General features: G+C 33.5%; 2 protein-coding genes across 3 annotated transcripts; one reads left to right on the forward strand and one right to left on the reverse strand.

The window, feature by feature from the left end:
- The first annotated feature begins 970 nt into the window (after positions 1–970).
- LOC112720807 (small ribosomal subunit protein eS30z/eS30y/eS30x) lies at positions 971–1,825 on the forward strand. The gene is made up of 3 exons (XM_025771899.3): positions 971–1,229; positions 1,346–1,483; positions 1,632–1,825. The coding sequence occupies exons 1-3, from the start codon at positions 1,226–1,228 to the stop codon at positions 1,676–1,678; spliced, it is 189 nt and encodes a 62-aa protein (XP_025627684.1). The 5' UTR covers positions 971–1,225; the 3' UTR covers positions 1,679–1,825.
- Positions 1,826–9,115: 7,290 nt separating this feature from the next.
- Positions 9,116–18,120, reverse strand: LOC112720808 (asparagine--tRNA ligase, chloroplastic/mitochondrial). 2 transcript variants are annotated; one of them, XM_025771900.2, is made up of 16 exons: positions 17,875–18,118; positions 14,940–15,473; positions 14,532–14,600; positions 14,290–14,400; positions 13,728–13,832; positions 12,632–12,769; positions 12,074–12,154; positions 11,880–11,957; positions 11,687–11,755; positions 11,451–11,525; positions 11,242–11,325; positions 11,021–11,107; positions 10,540–10,635; positions 9,976–10,050; positions 9,568–9,694; positions 9,116–9,416 (listed from the first exon to the last, which is right to left on the reverse strand). In XM_025771900.2, the coding sequence occupies exons 2-16, from the start codon at positions 15,327–15,329 to the stop codon at positions 9,301–9,303; spliced, it is 1,701 nt and encodes a 566-aa protein (XP_025627685.1). In that variant the 5' UTR covers positions 15,330–15,473; positions 17,875–18,118; the 3' UTR covers positions 9,116–9,300. The 2 variants fall into 2 exon arrangements, with proteins under 2 accessions (XP_025627685.1, XP_025627686.1); XM_025771901.2 differs by lacking the exon at positions 14,940–15,473 and having other exon boundaries at positions 17,875–18,120.
- Positions 18,121–19,236: the final 1,116 nt, after the last annotated feature.

The following is a 19,236-nucleotide window of genomic DNA, read 5'->3' on the forward strand; positions in this document are numbered from 1 at the left end:
ATATTAAATTTTTAAATATATTACTAACAATAATTTGATAACATGTTTAAATAAAAAATTTCACTATAAAAAAATTACAATTTGAAAATGTAAAATTTTAAAATACAATTGACAAAATAACTTTATAATAATTTAATTACTTTTATTATTTTATGTATAGAAAATTTTGTTTATTAAGGTTTAAAAAATAATATTAAAATTAGTTCTATAAAAAAATATTTCAAATTTAATATTATGAAAAAAATAAAAAAAATTTATATAAGGACTAATTTGATTAATTTTTAAATTTTTTGGGATGAAAATGACTTACGTCTGAAATTTTAGAGAGTATTTTGATTATAAATAATTTTTTTACATGTCAAGTGACACGTGGCGTCCTAGGTCTCACTTACTTGACACATCAACTAATTATCATATGACACGTGACATTAACCTACTACATCATCTTCTAATGAACAGAATGACCAATTTGACTTACGTTTTATCTTTAAAGAGCTAATATGATTAAAAAAATTATTTGAAGACTAATGTAAAGAATGAATGATCTTTTAGGGTGTGTTTGTTTGAGGTGAAAATGGGAGGAAGGAAAAATGAGGGAAAAAATAAGAAGAAAAATAGTTATTTTCTTTTGTTTGGTTGAAGAGAGAAATAGGAGAGGAAGAAAAATAGATGAAAAAATATTGGCGGGACCTACTAATTTTTTTCTCTCCAACAATGAAAAAAAAATAAAGAGAAAACTAATTCTATCTCTCTATTTCTAATATTACCCCTTTACTTTTATCTATATAATTTATAATATAAAAATAAAATTGTTTTTTTATAATATTTCTTTCCTTCTTATTTTTCTTTCATCCAAATACATCTAAAAAAATAAAAATTCACTTAATTTCTTTTTTTTTTTTTCTTTATTTCTTTTTTTCCACAACTAAACATAACCTTTAAAGATCTTCAAAAACATAAATTGCAACCTGTTATTCGCGTTGTTCACAATTTTCATGGTGTACCGAAAAAACATAAAACAGATGAAACTTCAAAAAATGGGCCGAAGATGGATAGTAGCGAAGATAGCCCACAAGTAAGCCCGTATGCCTTTAAACCCTAGTAAGTAGCAGTACAAATAGCACCCTCGCATTATTCAATTGGTCTTTCTGCTCATAGCCGCTGCAACAAACAAAAGAAGAGCAAGACAGAACCACTCAGCTCCGAATCACAACGCAAACAAATCATGGGTCAGTTACCTGGAATCACTAATTCCGTGTTCTTCTCTTTATGCTGAGATTGTTGTGGTTATATGTGATTTATTTATTGATTGGTGTTGATGAATCGATTGATTACTTCATTGCAGGTAAGGTTCACGGATCCCTAGCTCGTGCCGGAAAAGTCAGAGGTCAAACCCCAAAAGTTGCGAAGCAAGACAAGAAGAAGAAGCCACGTGGACGAGCACACAAGCGCATGCAATACAATCGCCGATTCGTCACCGCCGGTAAACCCTCTTTTCAAAAATCCACTTTTTTCGTTTACGCCCAATTTGACTTAGGGTTTTTGTTTATGCTACATAATGTTTAAGTTCGATTCTTTTTCGTTGTGTTGTAATTTTGGTGTCTAATTTTTTTCTTATTGTGGATTTGTAGTGGTGGGATTCGGAAAGAAGCGAGGACCAAACTCATCTGAGAAGTAAGGGAGATGATGCTTGAAGGATGGTTTTATTTTTATTTTTAATTTTATTAGTTTGCGAGATGTATTACTTGTTTATCAGTTGATTGATGGATTTAAAGATGTTGAAGTTCTAATTATGGTTCAACGAAAGAGTTTTTTTGGTAGCTAATATTGAACTATGTTCCCCCTTTTTAAGATTTTGCAGTTTTTTCTAGTTAAAGCAGAGCTTATCTCGGTGTTCAAAATGACTAAAATTTTGTTTATGTTCATATCTTCACCGTTGACTGATTATCTTTTATCTTTAAACAATTTTTTATGTTTAGAGTTATCAAACCGATGTTGGTGATTTGAATATCTCAACACTAGTCATCTTCAATATGAACATAGGAGGATTGGTTGGTTGTAGGGGTTCCCTAATTTCGCACCTTAAGCAGCCCATAGATCTAAATATGGCTCGGTGTTCCCTTTTTGATGAAATGGTTAATTTCTAGCATATACCTTCATCATGCTAGTATCTTTAAGATTGGTTTGGTCTTATCCTTTTAGGGTTGAAGTTCATCTACATCCTGTAGCAAGTATAGTTCATACATGTTTCTTCGTAAGTTTGGATTATCAGCTCTGAGTAACAATGGTCGTATCTTATCACTACTTACTAGTCTATTATGATACTAGCTATCAGTCAGTGATTGATTTTGTGTGGCTGACAACCTTAGTTTACCAGCAACTAATTCGTCTTGACCCTTGTTATGTACACTTTTCTCTGAAAGCAAAATCAATGATATTGTAGGTGATGAGGATGTTAGAGATTGGATCCTTAGGTCATTTATCATTGTCTTCTATGGATTTGTGATGGTGGTGGAATGGTGGGGGGGGGGGGGGGTGGTTGGAATTTTTGCTGTTCCTGATATGGTGTGGTTTGAACTACCAGAACAAGTGAATTGCCTATTGCCATGCCATAGAAACCTCAATTTCTGAGGCTTAGCGTGTGGCTGTGTGCCTGAGTTTGATGTTAAAATATCCTCATGATGATTTATTTTGCCCACTATTCGCTTATGTAATATTTGGTTAACCACCTAATGAATCGTTGAAGTTAAGTTTATTGTGTTTAACAGTTGCTCTGATCTAAACAAACTAAGAATCGTTCCCCGTGTTTTCCAAATTAGTACGCATTACCCTTGGTATGTATATCACTGAAGAATCAGCCTACAACCATCTTCAGCCTTAAAGCTCCCCAAACCATGACCCAATCTCCTATGATCGTATGCTCCTCAAGCTTGTGTTCATGTGCATTGTGTAGAAAAGACAGGCAGGAGAGGGATAAGTTTGAACTTTCCAGTTTGCAATAAAACATTGTAGGACTGTGAAGCTGTGCTGGTAAATAAAGGCCATGGATGGTGGTGGAAGAGAAAAGTGAAAATAAATAATAAATTTTCACAATTTAATTACCTGCAGTTTTTTAAAATAAAATATATTATAATTTTGAATTTGATTTAAAAATAAAAGATTTATTTCTATTTTCCTCGAAAGCATGCGAAGCAAGGAACAAAAGGATTTAACTTGTTTTTTGCACAAGCACGTTTAATTTTTTTGAATGTCATAATTTTTTGTTTAACTAACGTCTTTTTCTCTAACTAACGTCTTTTTCTCTAACTTTCGTTCACTATAAGCAACTAGCTTTTAGAATTTATTTTTGTCTACCAATTTTGTCATTTAATCTCAATTACAATAAGAGATATCGAAAAATAATTAGTTTTTAAATTTTTTTCATGACTATACTTTACAAATAAATATTTTTTAAATATTACTTGGTATTCTTTGTTAAGTTCTGATTTTTTATCAATTTTTTATTTATTTTTCTTGTTAATAATATGGATATTTTTTAGAGTTTTTTGTATTTTTACTGATATATATTATTGTTTTTTTTAATAGAATTTTTAGTATTCATTGTTCATATAAAATTTTTTAATTATTTTTATTAATACATATTTTTTTTATAGAACTATATTTTTTTTATTTGATTTTGTATATTTTTTATTATGTGTTCTTAAATTAGTATATATTTTATTTACTATTGTTAATCTTTATAATATAAATTTCATTAAAAAGATATAATTAAATACAAAAAGAGTACTAAAGAAATGTATTAAAAATTATAATCTAAAGAGTACTAAATTTCAACAGATAAATTTAAATTCTTTCAAAAGAAATTATAATTAAAGAGTGTTAAAATAATATAGTTTAGATGATATAAATTCATATCTTTTTTTAGTAATTTTTATCTGAACGTAATTTTGAATAATGTAATTTAAACGATATTCATTTTATTATAATCCATTTTAACAAATCATGTTAAAAGTTAATTTACTTTTTATCAAAATCAAGTTTATAAAATCAATTTTATACAAAAACCTCATTTGCAAACTTTAATCCATAAACACACGAAGTAATCAAAGAAAAATTTCAAATCTTTGTCAAGCGCCTTACCTGCAAAAGCAGCTCCACATTAATTTATATGTAAAAAACTATTATAAATCAATGACATGTGAAAAAATTAAATAATTTCATAAATAACAACAATAATAAATAATATATAATTAAAATTTTAACTAATTAACAATATTACTTAATTTAAAAGAATATAATTAAATTGTGACTTATTTTAAACTTAAAAAATAAATCACAATTAAAAATTAATAATATACAAGAAAAAAATTAACGACTTCATAATTAACAATAATAATAACAATACATATTGAGTTTTAATTAATTAACAACACCACGTAATATGAATTGGAGGAATGAGAAAGACTGTACATCAAGAAGATAGTGAGATTGTACGGTGATTAAGATCTGGATTCATGTCAGTTTTAGGAAATTTTTCAAAAATCTTTCGGTACGAGACTATGTCTCAACACGACATATCATTCACAAACTGATGACCAGTCAGACTATTCAAACATTAGATGATATGCTACGGGCGTGTGTGTTGGATCAGCCGGGAAGTTGGGATCGTTACATGCCATTGGTAGAGTTTGCGTATAACAACAGTTATCATGCGAGTATTGGGATGGCTCCATATGAGACTTTATATAGTAGGAAGTGACAGTCTCCACTGTGTTAGTATGAAGTAGGTGAATCAAGTATTTTGGGTCCGGAGTTAGTAGCAGAAACCACTTAACAGATCAAGCGAATTCGAGCTAAGATTCAAACTGCGCAAAGCTAACAGAAGAGTTATGCGGACCAGAGAAAAAAATCTTTAGAGTTTAAAAAAGGAAGTCATGTATTCTTGAAGGTTACTCCAACAACTGGGATCGGAAGAGTGATTAAAAATACATTGGGCCGTTTGAGTTGTTGAGAAGAATCGGACCAGTGGCTTATCAAGTGGCCTTACTGCCACATCTTTCTAACCTATATGACGTATTCCATGTGTCACAACTCCATAAGTACGCACCAGATACGACTAATGTGTTATGGCCCAAATCGGTTCAGTTGAAGGAGAACCTAACTTTTCAAGTCACACCAGTGAGGATCGATAACACCAGTGTGAAGAAGTTGCGCGGAAAAAAAATTTTGTTTGTAAAAGTAGCATGGAGTAGAGTTGGGATAGAAGAGCATACTTGGGAGTTAGAGTCAGAGATGCGAAAGGACTATCCCAAGTTATTTTCGGGTAAATCTAAAATTGAGGACAAAATTTCTAATTAGGTGGGTAGGATGTATAACCCAGTTAAATGATAATTAAATAATTAATTAATTAAATATGGACAAGAAGGGTTAAAAATTTTAAAACTGACTGACCATAACTTAGGTTTTGTGTAAAAACTGAATTTTCTGTACTTATCAGCTTTTTGGAGCGTACGCGGAAGTGTCATGCGTACACGAGTAAATAGTTCTACCTAGTACTCTCGCGTACGTGGATGCATGCGTATGCGACAATACCATTTTTGAAACCATGCGTACGTGGAAGTGTCAGGCGACGTGGGCAGACCTTTCTATCCAGTATTCTCACGTACGTGGAAGATATGCGTACGCATGACCTCCCTGTTTTGCAGAAAATAAATTTTTAAGTTTTCAACTATTCCTCTAGCCTTCTAAACCTCCATAACTATTATTTAAGATCCCCTAACTAGTGTTTAGACTTTGGGACGAGCAGAAGTGTACAGAGTGAATTTTAAAGGATACTTCTGTTATGAGTCTAGAGACAGTAACTTAGGTTTAGGAAGTATTGTGGATAGAATAACTAGAGCGGATTGGTGGAGTGTTATGTTGATGATAAATAAGAGCTAGTGATGATATATGAAAGATTTAGGTTAATGAATCTGCTAAATATAAAAGTGATCAATGAAATGAAAGTTATATCATGATATTATTGGTAAGTCTCTATGCGCCTGGCAAGGACGGTTAGTTGATCCCACTTGTCGAGGTTGCAACGTCAGTGTAGAGGCTAAGATAGTCTCCCCCTTACGTTCAAATGTGGGGTCTGAGGCAGTCTCCCACTCGCATCCTTTCGTATCACAAGAGTGTGGTCGGACACTATATCCCATAAAAGTGAGCTAGGACACTATATCCCAAGACGCATATTTATATACATGATAGAAAGGTGACATCCCGAGGGGATGTGTCAGGTTGACAGTTGAATTGACAAGTGATATCACGGCCAATTAGGACAGACATTCATCATGTGCATCCTACGTATTTGTTTGGATTGATTACTTGCATTATGCCTAGTTGTATAACATGCCTAAAAATGCTACTTGAGTTACTTGTTGTATATGCAACTAACTTGTGTTTTACTTGTCTACATTTAACTGTGTTTTCTATTGGGATTGAGGAGATTCGATAGGTGGTGGCGATGGAATCGCATGGAAGATAGGTTGTCGAAGGTTGTGGGACAACACGTGGTGTCAGTTAGTTAGAAAATTCATAAGTTAGATAACCCCTTTTATGGATTTAAAATGTTTTGTAAGTTTGAATTTTATGCATGTGGGGAGTTCTAGGATTGTTTTTGACTTTCTAGAACCTTATATCTTATCTATTGGACATTGTTAGCATACTAAGAACCCCCGGTTCTCATACCATATATAATTGTTGTTTTTCCGATACAGGTCGCAACCCATCTCGATGAATTTTGCGGATGTGATGACGGAGCGGAGAATGGTTCAAGTTGTACTTTTGTTTTATTTTTATTGTAGTTATCTCCACTTTTGTGTTGCTTTACAGGTTTTTATTCTATAGACTTTGAGAGATAAGATGTTAGCTGTTTTAATATAAAAAATTTGTTATATCTTTTGCTTAACTAGCTGGCCTAAATTCTGCCGCCAGTGACTAGTTTCCTTTTGATTATATATATATATATGCTTATATGCTTATCTACTTTATATTTCTTATATCTATTACCTTGTATATCTTTAATCTTTTGCAAAGTTTTATATACTTGTTTTTATTCTTACTGTCACGCCTTAGTTATCTTTGCAAAGTTTTATATACTTTGTTTTTATTCGTGCCGTCACGCCTTAGTTATCATATGTGAATGCTCCGTGTTTTGTTTCTTCTATTTTTATTTTGATCTCCTGTTCTTATTGGGATTCTAATTTGTAATATTTTCTTGAATTATATACTATTGTATGAGCCTTAGAATTGTCGTGATGCTTTATGACTTTTGCTTTACGGCTATAAGGAAACTTAGTGTAATAGGGTGTTACAATAGTTATCCGAGTTAATAGTCAAAATCGTCCCTGAAAGATACCTCGATCTCCATTTTGGTCCTCGAAAGACAAAATTAATCAAAATCGTCTCCAAAAGATACACGACTTGGTCACGTTAGTCCTTCCGTCAGTTGGATGATGACGTGGTGGGTTAAGGCCACGTGTCACTTGACATGTAAAAAAGTTATTTATAATCAAAATAGTCCTTGAAAGTTCAGACGTACGTTATTTTCATCCCTAAAATTTTAAAAATTAATCAAATTAGTCCTTATATAATTTTTTTATTTTTTCTTGATAATATTAAATTTGAAATATTTTTTGATACTACTAATTTTAATAGAAATGTAATTGACAAACAAAAAATTAGTAATTGTATATTTTCTTCTTAAAAATTTTTTCAATAAAATTATCTCTCTCCTTTAATTCTTCTCAAAATCTCTCTTGTTCTTTTCTATTCTAAAACATTTTCCTTACATTATTACATTTTGTTGGAATATATATATACTCAAAATTAAAATGTATGTATTTGTTAACCTAAACAAAGTTATATGCTCAAAATCAAAATTTATATATGTTAACCTAAACAAAGTTATACCACTATTTTTTTCTACTACATCTTTTTTTTTTTTCATTACTGTATTACTTACATATAGAATGTAATGATAGTGATATTAAAAGTCAAAATTCAAGAAGATCCATAAATTTTGCTTCAATTTCAAACTTTACAAAAGATTAAAAATTTGTTGCTTAATTATTATTATTATTATTATTATTATTATTATTATTATTATTATTATTATTATTATTATTATTATTATTATATATGCTAAACGAATTGCTTCTTAAGCGTACTACATGTAAAGATCATAATAAATTTGTGTTTCATATGTTTGAGATCATTATATAATTTTTCTTTTAATATCACTACCATTACATCATATCTATAAGTAATACCGTAATGAAAAAAAATTAATAGTATAACTTTGTTTAGGTTAACATACATAAATTTTGATTTTGAGCATATAACTTTGTTTAGGTTAACAAATACATACATTTCAATTTTGAGTATATATATATTCTAGCAAAATGTAATAATGTAACAAAAATGTTTTAGAATAGAAAAGAATAAGAGATATTTTGAGAAGAATTAAAGGAGAGATAATTTTATTAAAAATATTTTTAAGAAGAAAAGATACAATTACTAATTTTTTGTGTCAATTACATTTCTATTAAAATTAGTAATATCAAAAAATATTTTAAATTTAATATTATCAAGAAAAAATAAAAAAAATTATATAAGGACTAATTTGATTAATTTTTAAAATTTTAAAGATGAAAATGACTTACGTCTAAACTTTCAAGGACTATTTTAATTATAAATAACTTTTTTACATGTTAAGTGACACGTGACGTGCCACATGTCACTAATCTAACATGTCAACCAATCATCTTGTGACATATGACATTAACCTACCACGTCATCCAACTGACGAAAAGACTAACGTGACCAAATCGTGTATTTTTCGAGGACGATTTCAATTAATTTTGTCTTTCGAGGACCAAAATAGAGATTGGATTATCTTTCAAGGACGATTTTGACTATTAACTCAGTTATCCAAGAAAATAGTTATAATTGCACGACTGTGTAAATGTTTTATGTTTTACATTGTGAGTGCATGAAAATTTAACTCTGAAACAAAAAAAAAAAAGCCAATCTTCTACACCTGGAAACAAAAACATACCAAAAACAACCATACTAGCAAGAAACAACCTTTTTTTTTCCAAGTAGAGATTCTATAATTTATATTGCTCAAAATACATTGTTTTTAATATTGTTGTGCAGATAAAGAATACAATTAGTTGCCCTTTACCTTAACCTCTAAAAAATAGAAGTTCGTATAAATAAAATGAATGTAGATTCTGTCCATATATATGCAAGGGTCTAAAACTCAGCGGAGGCAGGTGTACGAGGAAAGGGAATGGCATCCCTTATATTGTCCATTCCTGTTGCAAACTGCACTAATCTCTCAAACCCCAAACCAAACCCTGCATGAGGCACTGCATTCACCAACACAATATCATCATTACCAACAACCAACAATGAAGGATATAAAGAACAAGGGACACAATATTATATTTAAATGATTACTATCAACTGTTAAAATAGTCTGAGTACGCAACAATTAAGAGACTTGAGCATCATCTTCACCTGAACCATAACGACGCAAGTCAAGATACCACCAATATGCATCCTTATTTAGCTTTAAATCATCTAAGCGGGCTTCGAGATACTCAAGCCGTTCTTCTCTTTGGCTTCCACCAATAAGTTCACCAATCTTACATAAACACAAAAAATATAACAAATCATGAGTATATCTTTACATTTAGTTGAGTTCCTTAAACAAACAACATAGATATTACTGGAATAAAATTTAAACAAGAGGCTTCACCAGCCTAGGGTAATTAACTTGTATAGGAACTCCATGTTATCTAAAAAACCAAAGCTTAACCAACTATAACTCTTTCGGGTAGTAGTAAGGAGATGTGAGAATTTGATACTCAAACGGTTCTTGATGACAGTAATAAAAAAGAGGGGAAAAGGCAATAGAAAACATACCTTTGGAACCAACATGTCCATGGCTGCAACTGTCCTTCCGTCATCATTCTGCCGCATATAGAATGCTTTGATATCCTGAAAATTTCAAATCCAACAGCCAAGGTAAAATTGTTTCACCACTGGTCATCGACTGCTTGGATAACATGTTGAGATTATTATGGTAGAGCAGAGAAAAGGAATAGAAAGTCTCAGAATATGAAACATACAGATACAATATTATACGGTGTGTTACAAGAAGCTAGAAACCATTCCTATTTACAAGGATTTATAAATAGAATTATTGTGTTGCTTACTATAACACACCAGACCATATGTCGTCGTATCAACACATTTCATATTATTTGCAACCTTTCTATTCTTTCTTCTTTTCTCCTATCCTACCTACAACTACAAGCCATATTCTCAACAATATTTAACAACCACCAAACAAAAAGTAAGCAAAACGAGGGCAAAACACGGATTTCAATTTTCTCAGCCATGCTGAAATTTCTTATTCTTTTCATTATGTTGTCCCATAATTGAATAGAAGATAAGGAGCAGAAACAAAAGGAAAAATCAACATGCCTTCGGATAGTCTCTGATTATAACAGGGCAACCACCAAATGCCTCTTCAGTTATATAACGCTCATGTTCACTTTGCAGATCACAACCCCATTTCACCTATGGAAGTCAAAGAAACCGATGCTAAATACTTGTAAGCACCTAATATATGAAAATTAGAGTCAATACAACAATAGCAATCAAGCTTTGTCCTTGTTGGACCTCGCAACATAGATCAACCATGGAATTCAATTCAATATTGAAAATAACGTTGCAGATTATTATTGTGAATTGAATGCGTGCTAGAATGGATAAAGTTCTTCACCTACTAAATTTAAGAATACACAAAAGCCAAAAATTAAGTGCACATTCACTAAACATAATATTACATGTTTTAGTTGGAAGCATGACCTATCAGAACAAATGCAAAAGGAAATGGTTGGAGAAGCCAAGTGCAGAATAAGGGTTCCACTGCAAATGGGAAAATGAAAATATGACTGATTACCGGGAATTCAAATTTCTTATTTGCTCGAGACAGAAGATCTATCGCTTCAGTGTAGGTTATTTGCACAACATCTCTGTTTGCCAAATCCTTTACATAATAATAACAAAATAAAATGGAGAAATAGAATATCAGTGATTAAAATTAATATGGACAGCTTAAGGGGAGAAAAATCTCAGATAAAGGGGAGAAAAATATCAGTGATGGTTACACTGAGCTCATACACTCAAGCGGTCAATGATTCCCTTATCAATCCATGTATTGAAAAACTCCATGTCTTCCTTGCAGTTATCAAGAACATATCTAATCTTCAAGAAACAAATGCATCCAGCGAAAAAGCTTTAATGTGAAGAAATGATATAAAAATGAGCTTCGGAAAAGGATCTAACCTAAGACCATGAAAACTTCAAAGTAATTGTGGAAAGTTACATACTACAGACTGAATATATGCAGTAGCACAAGCCATGTCATCATTTAGATCAGCAAAAGCAAGTTCCGGCTCAATCATCTGAGAAAAAAATAAATACAATATATTTCCTTTAATTCTTGTTCCATCAAACAAACATAACAGTAACTAATACGGAAGACTCAGAAACTTATAAACAAAAATGAATGCATGCTCTGAATTCCAATCTGTTCAACTTTAACTCAAAAACAGAAAACACTGACCCAAAATTCAGCCAAGTGTCTTGACGTGTTAGAATTTTCTGCTCGGAAAGTGGGACCAAATGTATATACCTGCATAGGTACAAGATTCAAAGTGAATCTCAACTAAATTCAAAAATACTAAATTCTATGGAAGACAAACCGAAGTATAAAAATTTTAAAATGAAAAAGAAGAAATAGGAGGAGGTGCATGTACATCAGAAAGAGCAGTAGCATAAGTTTCAGCATTGAGTTGGCCTGAAACAGTCAAAAATGCTGGTTTACCAAAAAAGTCCTGGTGCACAGAGTAGTTTTAGTTAGAATATGTAAAGCACAAACTTCATTGCATGCTTGTTGAAAATTTACAAATGACAACCGATATCATAAGAGCAAGCATAAAAATCTGCCTACTTGCGACCAATCAATCAATCCATTATTCACTTTTGGAATGGCATCAACTGGAGAATCAGCAGTTTCATGAGAATTTGGTATCTGTAAATTAAAAAGGAAAAATATATAAGTAAGAGTATATAGCCATAATCTGATCTTAAACTAAACGGAGAAATATCTAAATAGTGCTGATTGGATAAGATTTGCTGATCTTGAATTTAACATTGACAAGATCTTGCTTATAGTAGTTTTACTGAAACATTATCTTAAATTTTAGTTCTTTAATGTCAATTTATCAATGCCTGAAAGTAAGCTTATCATCCTATAATATTCTTTTTTATATACTCTTCTGAGAAAAAAATGAAGTTTTCTTGCATCTGTTTAATAGCATCGGACTGCAGAACTGCTTGCTACACAAGTTACGTTTTGTAACAAATTTCCTACTTAATGAGATTATTTCTGTGGGGGAAGAGGAGAGGAAGAATTATGCCCTTGCATATCCAAGGTGCATCAACACAGAATTTTCATAACTATATATTACTATGAAGAGGAACTATCTCTGGATGGAGCTGTGAGTACCAATGTAGTAACACAAAACTGTTCACCCGCTCCCTCACAATCTGAAGCAGTGATAATAGGACTTGCGACCCAAATAAACCCATTCTCTTGGAAGAATTTGTGGGTAGCATATGCCAGCGCATTCCTAACCCTTGCAACCTGAACCATTTTTCACCATAAAAAGAACATGATGACTTAAAAAATGATTACCACCTAAGGTAAGATAGTAACAGAACTTACTTGAATCAATCACACCATCAGAATTTTAAACAAATACAAGCATAGCAAAATATGTTGTGCAATTGAAAAATAGAGAAAGGAGATTAACAAACAACGGCTAAACATTTTACCCCGCAAAACATATCTATAAGAATAAATTGCATAATAAAAAATTAACAGGACTAGGTCTTCAACCTACAAGGATGACATTAATTATTTGAAGGTCCACTTGACTGGGCCGATAAATTGGAAAAGTAACAATGTAGCTTAGATTTAACTGATGAACTGGTATTTGAATATTTATGGATCGTTAATTTTAAATACATTAATCAAGATTTAACACACCTATCAGTGCATACCAATGCAACACACTTGAAACAGAACAAGACTAACCTCCCGGGAGTAATTTCAAATCAATATCAAATATGTTTACAATATTTCTGTGTAGATTATTTATCTAAAATATGCAATATAACTATGTATACAAGATCTCATTTTTATTCATCTATATTAAAAGATTTAAAGCTGTCACAGTAATTCAACTTAAATTGTAAATAAAAAAATAAAAAAAAAACTAAAACTAGCTAGGTCTGACTCAGATTTTATGAATTTGATATCCGCATGAAACATGCAAACAATAGCAGTTGCACCCCACTACACTATAGCACTGAACAAATCAAACTAAGAGATGTGTATTCCCCACCATTCTTCTATGTAGAAACCCTTAACTATAAACCATCTGCAATAGGACGGATGAAAAACAAGAACATGAAAAGGATTTATAGGCAGATGAAAGTTTTTACAAGAAGGAAGACTAAATAATTTTTTCTTTTAGAATAACGAAGCAGACAGGTTAACAAGCTTGATACAAATATGCTTAAAATAAAGGAAACCATACTGCACCAAAAGTATTTGTTCTTGGCCGAAGATGCGCTTTTGTTCTTAGAAATTCTCTGCTCGCTCTTTTCTTTTGGATGGGAAAGGAAGGATCACTCTTGCCAACCTGAACATACAAGACCAAATATTAGCATCAAATTGCCAGCTTGGATTCAAGATTTACAAAACTAAAGTTCGAATCATGTCGTGTCTATTGGCATGAATACAAATGGAGAAAAGTAAAATCAACTTTAATCATTCACAGAAATTAGAGATCTACATTACATTCGAATTCAGTGAGTAAATAATGAGCTTAAAGCAAAAATTTTCAGGAGCTAAGCCAAAGAAACAGAGCAAGCCATTTTGCTATACACAATTGAGACGTCTCAGTACTGCTACAAACATGTCCACATTAAAATATTTGAAATTTTGAAAATAACAAATAGCAGTTACAATGCCAATATATAATAGGGGAGATGTCTATACAACATTTTGGCTGACTAATATAGGCAAGATGCTGAAATTCTATGAGAGCAAAATAATGACTTAATGACCAATTTGATTGACAATGAGGGAAGACTAACCAATACTATTTTGTTGACTTTTAATTCCACTTTCTGCTTGGATCCTTGGCTCTCCACCACAACTCCTTGCACCCAAATAGACGCACCAGTCGTAATCGAACCAGATTCAACCTAATAATAAGCTCCAGATCTTGAAAACAGACAGATAAAAAGCTACAAATCGCACTGATGAACTTAAAATACACCAGCTTTCATGATAGGCATGAGTGACCACCAACCAGAGTTTCAGGAAAGAAGCATACCTGATCATAACCTTCTGCTCCCGAATCCATCACACATTGCATATTAGAAAGGCAGGAACCATCGTTAATCTAGATACAACAAACAATTTGCTCAGTCGAATCACACAAGTTCATTGCCACATCACAGATAAAACAAACTTGAAAGGAAATAGCATTTTCCTAATTGCGTATCTCACTTGAGCAGCTCCACTTTATTGGTTAGGTAGTTATACATTAGTTACTACTTGGTTACTCTTACTACAAGCTAACAAACCAACCAACTAACTAACACACTAGCTAACTAACCAACCAACCAACTAACTAAATGACATCTGTATTCTCTAGTATACAACTCACATGAAATAGGTCCCATGTGCCATCCAGTTGAGAAAAATGAGAGGAACAAAGAGAGAGATAAAGAAAGGTGACCTCAACAAAGGTAATGCTGCTCTGAACACGAAGAGTGCGGACCCAACCCGTGATGACGAGACTCTGGCCAAGCTTATCCAACCCTTGATCTGGCCCACCCTTCACATCAGCCACCTTCAGCTTTCTCCGAAATTCTCCAACTTTAGTGTGTGCTGCGGCGGCGGCATCGCTGGATTGGAGGGTGGCGGTGCAGAAGGAGCGGGTGGAGAAGGGGGGAGAAAGGGAAGAAGAAAGGCAGTGGCAGCAGCGGGGGAAGAGAGGCATGGTGGTTGTGGTGGTGGTGGTTTTAGGGAATGTGGCGAGAAAAGAGTTGAGATTGAGACGTAGGTGCTTGGCTACTTTTGGTGCAATAGACATGGCGGCAGCAGCAGCAACCCCTATTGCTCCCATTCTGTGGCGCTGTTGAGGACAACGCCGACGGAGGATATATCCGTTTTTTTCAGTACAAACTCCAAACCAAGGTTGCGAGAACCGAACCGGTCAATGAACCGGTAGAGTGACTGATTCAATGGTTCAGGTTCAACCGGGGTTCAACTGGGATTCAATCGGTTTAATTAAATATATGATAAAATTATAAAAAAATTTAATATATAATTTTAAATATTTAAATTAAAAAATTTTATGCTGATAAATTTTAAAATTTTTCAATTTTTCATAATTTATTATTAAAAATTCACAAATAATCAACAACAAAATATAAAAAAAAAGTATAAACAAAAAATTCCAGAATAAGCAAAGCAGTCAGAATCAACCATAAATATCTCAAAATTAGAAAAATTTCAGCCATCCAGCACAATGCAATGAAGCATGCACCATAACACCATCAACAATTCAGAATCAGAAAATCAGCAATCAGAATTACCAATCCAAAATTAAAATAAATCAGCATAAACAACACAAGATAGAATTGTGGCAATGTTTTTATTTTGAATCAATAACAGCAAAACAATTCACCAAAATAACAACTACAACAGACTGAATTGAAAACTAGCAACCAGAACCACCAATCCAAAATCAGAATAAATCAGCATAAATAAAACAGCACAAGATAGAATTGTAGCAATGTTTTTATTTTGAATCAATAACAGCAAAACAATTCACCAAAATAACAAGCACAACAGATTAGATTTAAAAATCAATCTCAGCAGAATTAATAAATTAAACAATTGAATTTATAACTCATCAACGACAGAAATCAAATAAAAATTCAAAAATTAATATCTCAAAACTCAGAATCATCAATAATACACAAGGTTCTGAAAACCGGACCGGTCATCAAACCGTTTTAGTCACTGGTTCATTGGTCCAACCGGTGGTTCAACCGGAAAAACAGTGTTAAAATAAAATAATAGATAAATTATAAAGGACCAAAGATGAAGGTACTCCAAGAACTGCTATTAGATGCAACAGCATTCAACATTATCACATATTCTCACACACACATACAAAGCCTTAACTCAAAGAACAACCACAGCAAGTGACTTGGAAAGAAAATGTAAACACCGAAACAATCACAAGCATACAGAACATGTGAATATTATTATAGCAAACATAATAATAAAATAGCTCTTCTAATGCGTCTCCGAAAATATCCCAAATAAAAAAAACTACATAATCTGATCCACTTGATTCAGAAAGCTACATATATTAGAAAAATTAAGAATCAACTAAAAGAAAAAGAAAAGGAAGGCCTGGTTGATTTGATTCAATTGCCTGAGATGAAGAATCAAACAGGGCTGAGAAGCTGAGATTTTAAATGTTAAACCTCAATATTCAAATACCATGACTCCATTATTGTTATTATTACACCCTTCTAATGTCACAAACTCAATATATATTATAGTCCGTTGACACTTGTGTATTCACAACTTGGCCTCATCATTCTGATTCATACCTTAAGTAGAAGAAAAAGTCCCAATCAGCTTTCGTTACAATTTTATCCAGAGAGTTGGGGTTTTGGTTCGGAGTTCATGCCAATGATAATGACGAGAGGGATGAATCCGTGAATCAGTAACATAGGCAGTGCAAATTTTAACAAAGTTCATCACAAATGATTAACAACAACAAAAAGCACTGAAGGAACACTCAGTAATATAGGCAGTGCAAATTTTAACAAAGCTCATCACAATGATTAACAACAACAAAAAGCACTGAAAGAACAGTGAATCAGTAACATGGGCAGTGCAAATTTAAAATTTAAAAGTTATCAATTTAAAATTTATCATCAAATACAATCAGTGAGCAAAGCCAATCAATCAAGCACTGACTAGGCATTCTGTTCTGATTCTGTGACTGGGAAGCAACAAATTCAACAACAAATTCAAGTTACAGCAACAAATTTAACAAATCCCAGTAAAGTCCGATTTACAGCAAAAAGGCAAATTTATTGATTACCAATTCAGCAACATGCAGAAATACAGGGAGAAGGGAAATCTGGAAAAGAGAGAACACTAAACCAAAACATTAACCAATAATCACAAAACACAAAACCTTCACCCAGCAATTACAAACAAAGCCAGCAATTACAAACATTAGCACATTATAAAACATTCCAAAACACTAAACCTTCATCCAGCAAAACCAGCAACTACAAACAAAGCCATCAGTAAATTTGAACCAAAAATTAAGAGCCATCAGCAACTAACAGAGCCATCGAGCTATCGGTAACAGAGCCATCAGTAACAGAGCAAAGAATTGAAAGCAACAGACTAACAGAGCCATCAGTAAATTTGAAAAAAAATTTTACAGGCCTCAGCAACCAGCAAATACAAGACAGATCCATCAGCAGCAGACAATTACAATTTACAAAACATTACAAGAAAAATGGAACAAAAATTGAACAACAATTTCAGAACTTCAAACGAAGAAGAAGACCGAACATTCAGAAATTAAAAGGAAGAAGCGGAGGCGAAGAATTGAAAGCAGGGCCACTAACCTGGGTTCCGTGCCGAGAAGCCAGCGAAGATGAAAACGACGTGCCGAGCTACCTGGGGAAGAGGAAGATGAAAACGACGTGCCAGCGAAGATGAAAATGACACGGGGAAGAGGAAGCAGCGGCGGCGCTGAGGACCTGGGGACGGCGGCGGCAATGAAGGGCTAGGGTTTTCCTTGACTTCAGAGGTCTCCAGGGAGTGCACGAATTATTTGGGGGGGGGGGGGATTTTGGTTCACGAATGGCTCTGCTTTTGTTTTGTTTTTTTTTTTTTCAAATAAACAAAACGGCGTCGTTTTATTCGAACCGGCCGGTTATCAGTCCGGTCCAACCAACTAATAACCGGTCGGTTCGACGGTTTTTAAGCGATTTTTTCTCCAATGGTTATAAGTATCGGATTGAACCGTTTTTATTGTCGGATTCCGGTTGAATTGGTTCGACTAGCCGGTCCAATCCGATTTTTAGAACCATGATAATACATAATATGTATATTCAAAATAAATTTCAGATTTCAGAGGAATAGAGTCAGAAAGAGTTAGTCTGAGACTTGAGACCTGAGGGTTGAGAATTGGAAAATTTTGGCCGGAAATAAACTGCGACTGCAAGACCCCACACGGAAAAGAGAAGTAACGACGGCGAGACACGGTGTGGAGAAGAGACGCAGAAATGACGTCGGCGAGGAAGGGAGAAGCAGAAACGACGAGGACGGGAGAAGCAAAAACGACGCTGGGGAGAAACGGAGAAGCGGCGACACCAACCCACGGCGAGGAGTGGAGAAGCGACGACGACGACCCACGGCGAGGAGCAGAGAAGCGACGACGACGACCCACGGTGAGGAGCAGCGACAGAGAGACGACAAAGAGGGCGACAGAGAGAGAAGGGAGAGAAGGGTTCGCCGATGACAACGATGCGGGGATGTGGGGGATGCGGTGGCTACGGGTTGGGTGGCAGTGGGTGGCTACGGTCGCTGTGGGTGGCTAGGGTTTTTTTTCTTTCAATTTCAATTTCTTCAGTTTTAGAGAGGAAGGGACGAGGGAGTGGGAGTGGGAGTGGGAGTGGGAGTGGGGTTGGGGTGGGCTGCAGGTCTTGGTAGCCATTTAGGGTTTTTTGTTTTTTGTTTTTTTTAATTAACTATGAAACGACGTCGTTTTGAGGATTACAATGAACCGAAAAATCTTTAAAAAATTGGTCGGTTCTGACGGTTCATCAGTTAACCGCCAATTCGACCGATTTTTTGACTAATTTTTTACTAAGCGATTTATGAGCCTAATCAAACCAGCCTAATGGCCGGTTCCAGTTAATCCGATTAAACCAACCGGTTCGATTTGGTTTTTAGAACTATGCTCCAAACTGTATCTAACAAGG

This window comes from Arachis hypogaea, chromosome 11, assembly GCF_003086295.3.
Source record: "Arachis hypogaea cultivar Tifrunner chromosome 11, arahy.Tifrunner.gnm2.J5K5, whole genome shotgun sequence".
Classification (NCBI taxonomy): Eukaryota; Viridiplantae; Streptophyta; class Magnoliopsida; order Fabales; family Fabaceae; genus Arachis; species Arachis hypogaea.

Coding starts and splice junctions, on each gene's coding strand:
- LOC112720807 (XM_025771899.3), top strand. Junction 1,484..1,631: donor TCGCCGATTCGTCACCGCCG/GTAAACCCTCTT, acceptor GTGGATTTGTAG/TGGTGGGATTCGGAAAGAAG.
- LOC112720808 (XM_025771900.2), bottom strand. CDS start 15,329: ATGGGAGCAATAGGGGTTGCTGCTGCTGCCGCCATGTCTATTGCACCA. Junction 12,770..13,727: donor GAACAAATACTTTTGGTGCA/GTATGGTTTCCT, acceptor AAAATGGTTCAG/GTTGCAAGGGTTAGGAATGC. Junction 10,051..10,539: donor TAATCAGAGACTATCCGAAG/GCATGTTGATTT, acceptor TGAAATTTTCAG/GATATCAAAGCATTCTATAT.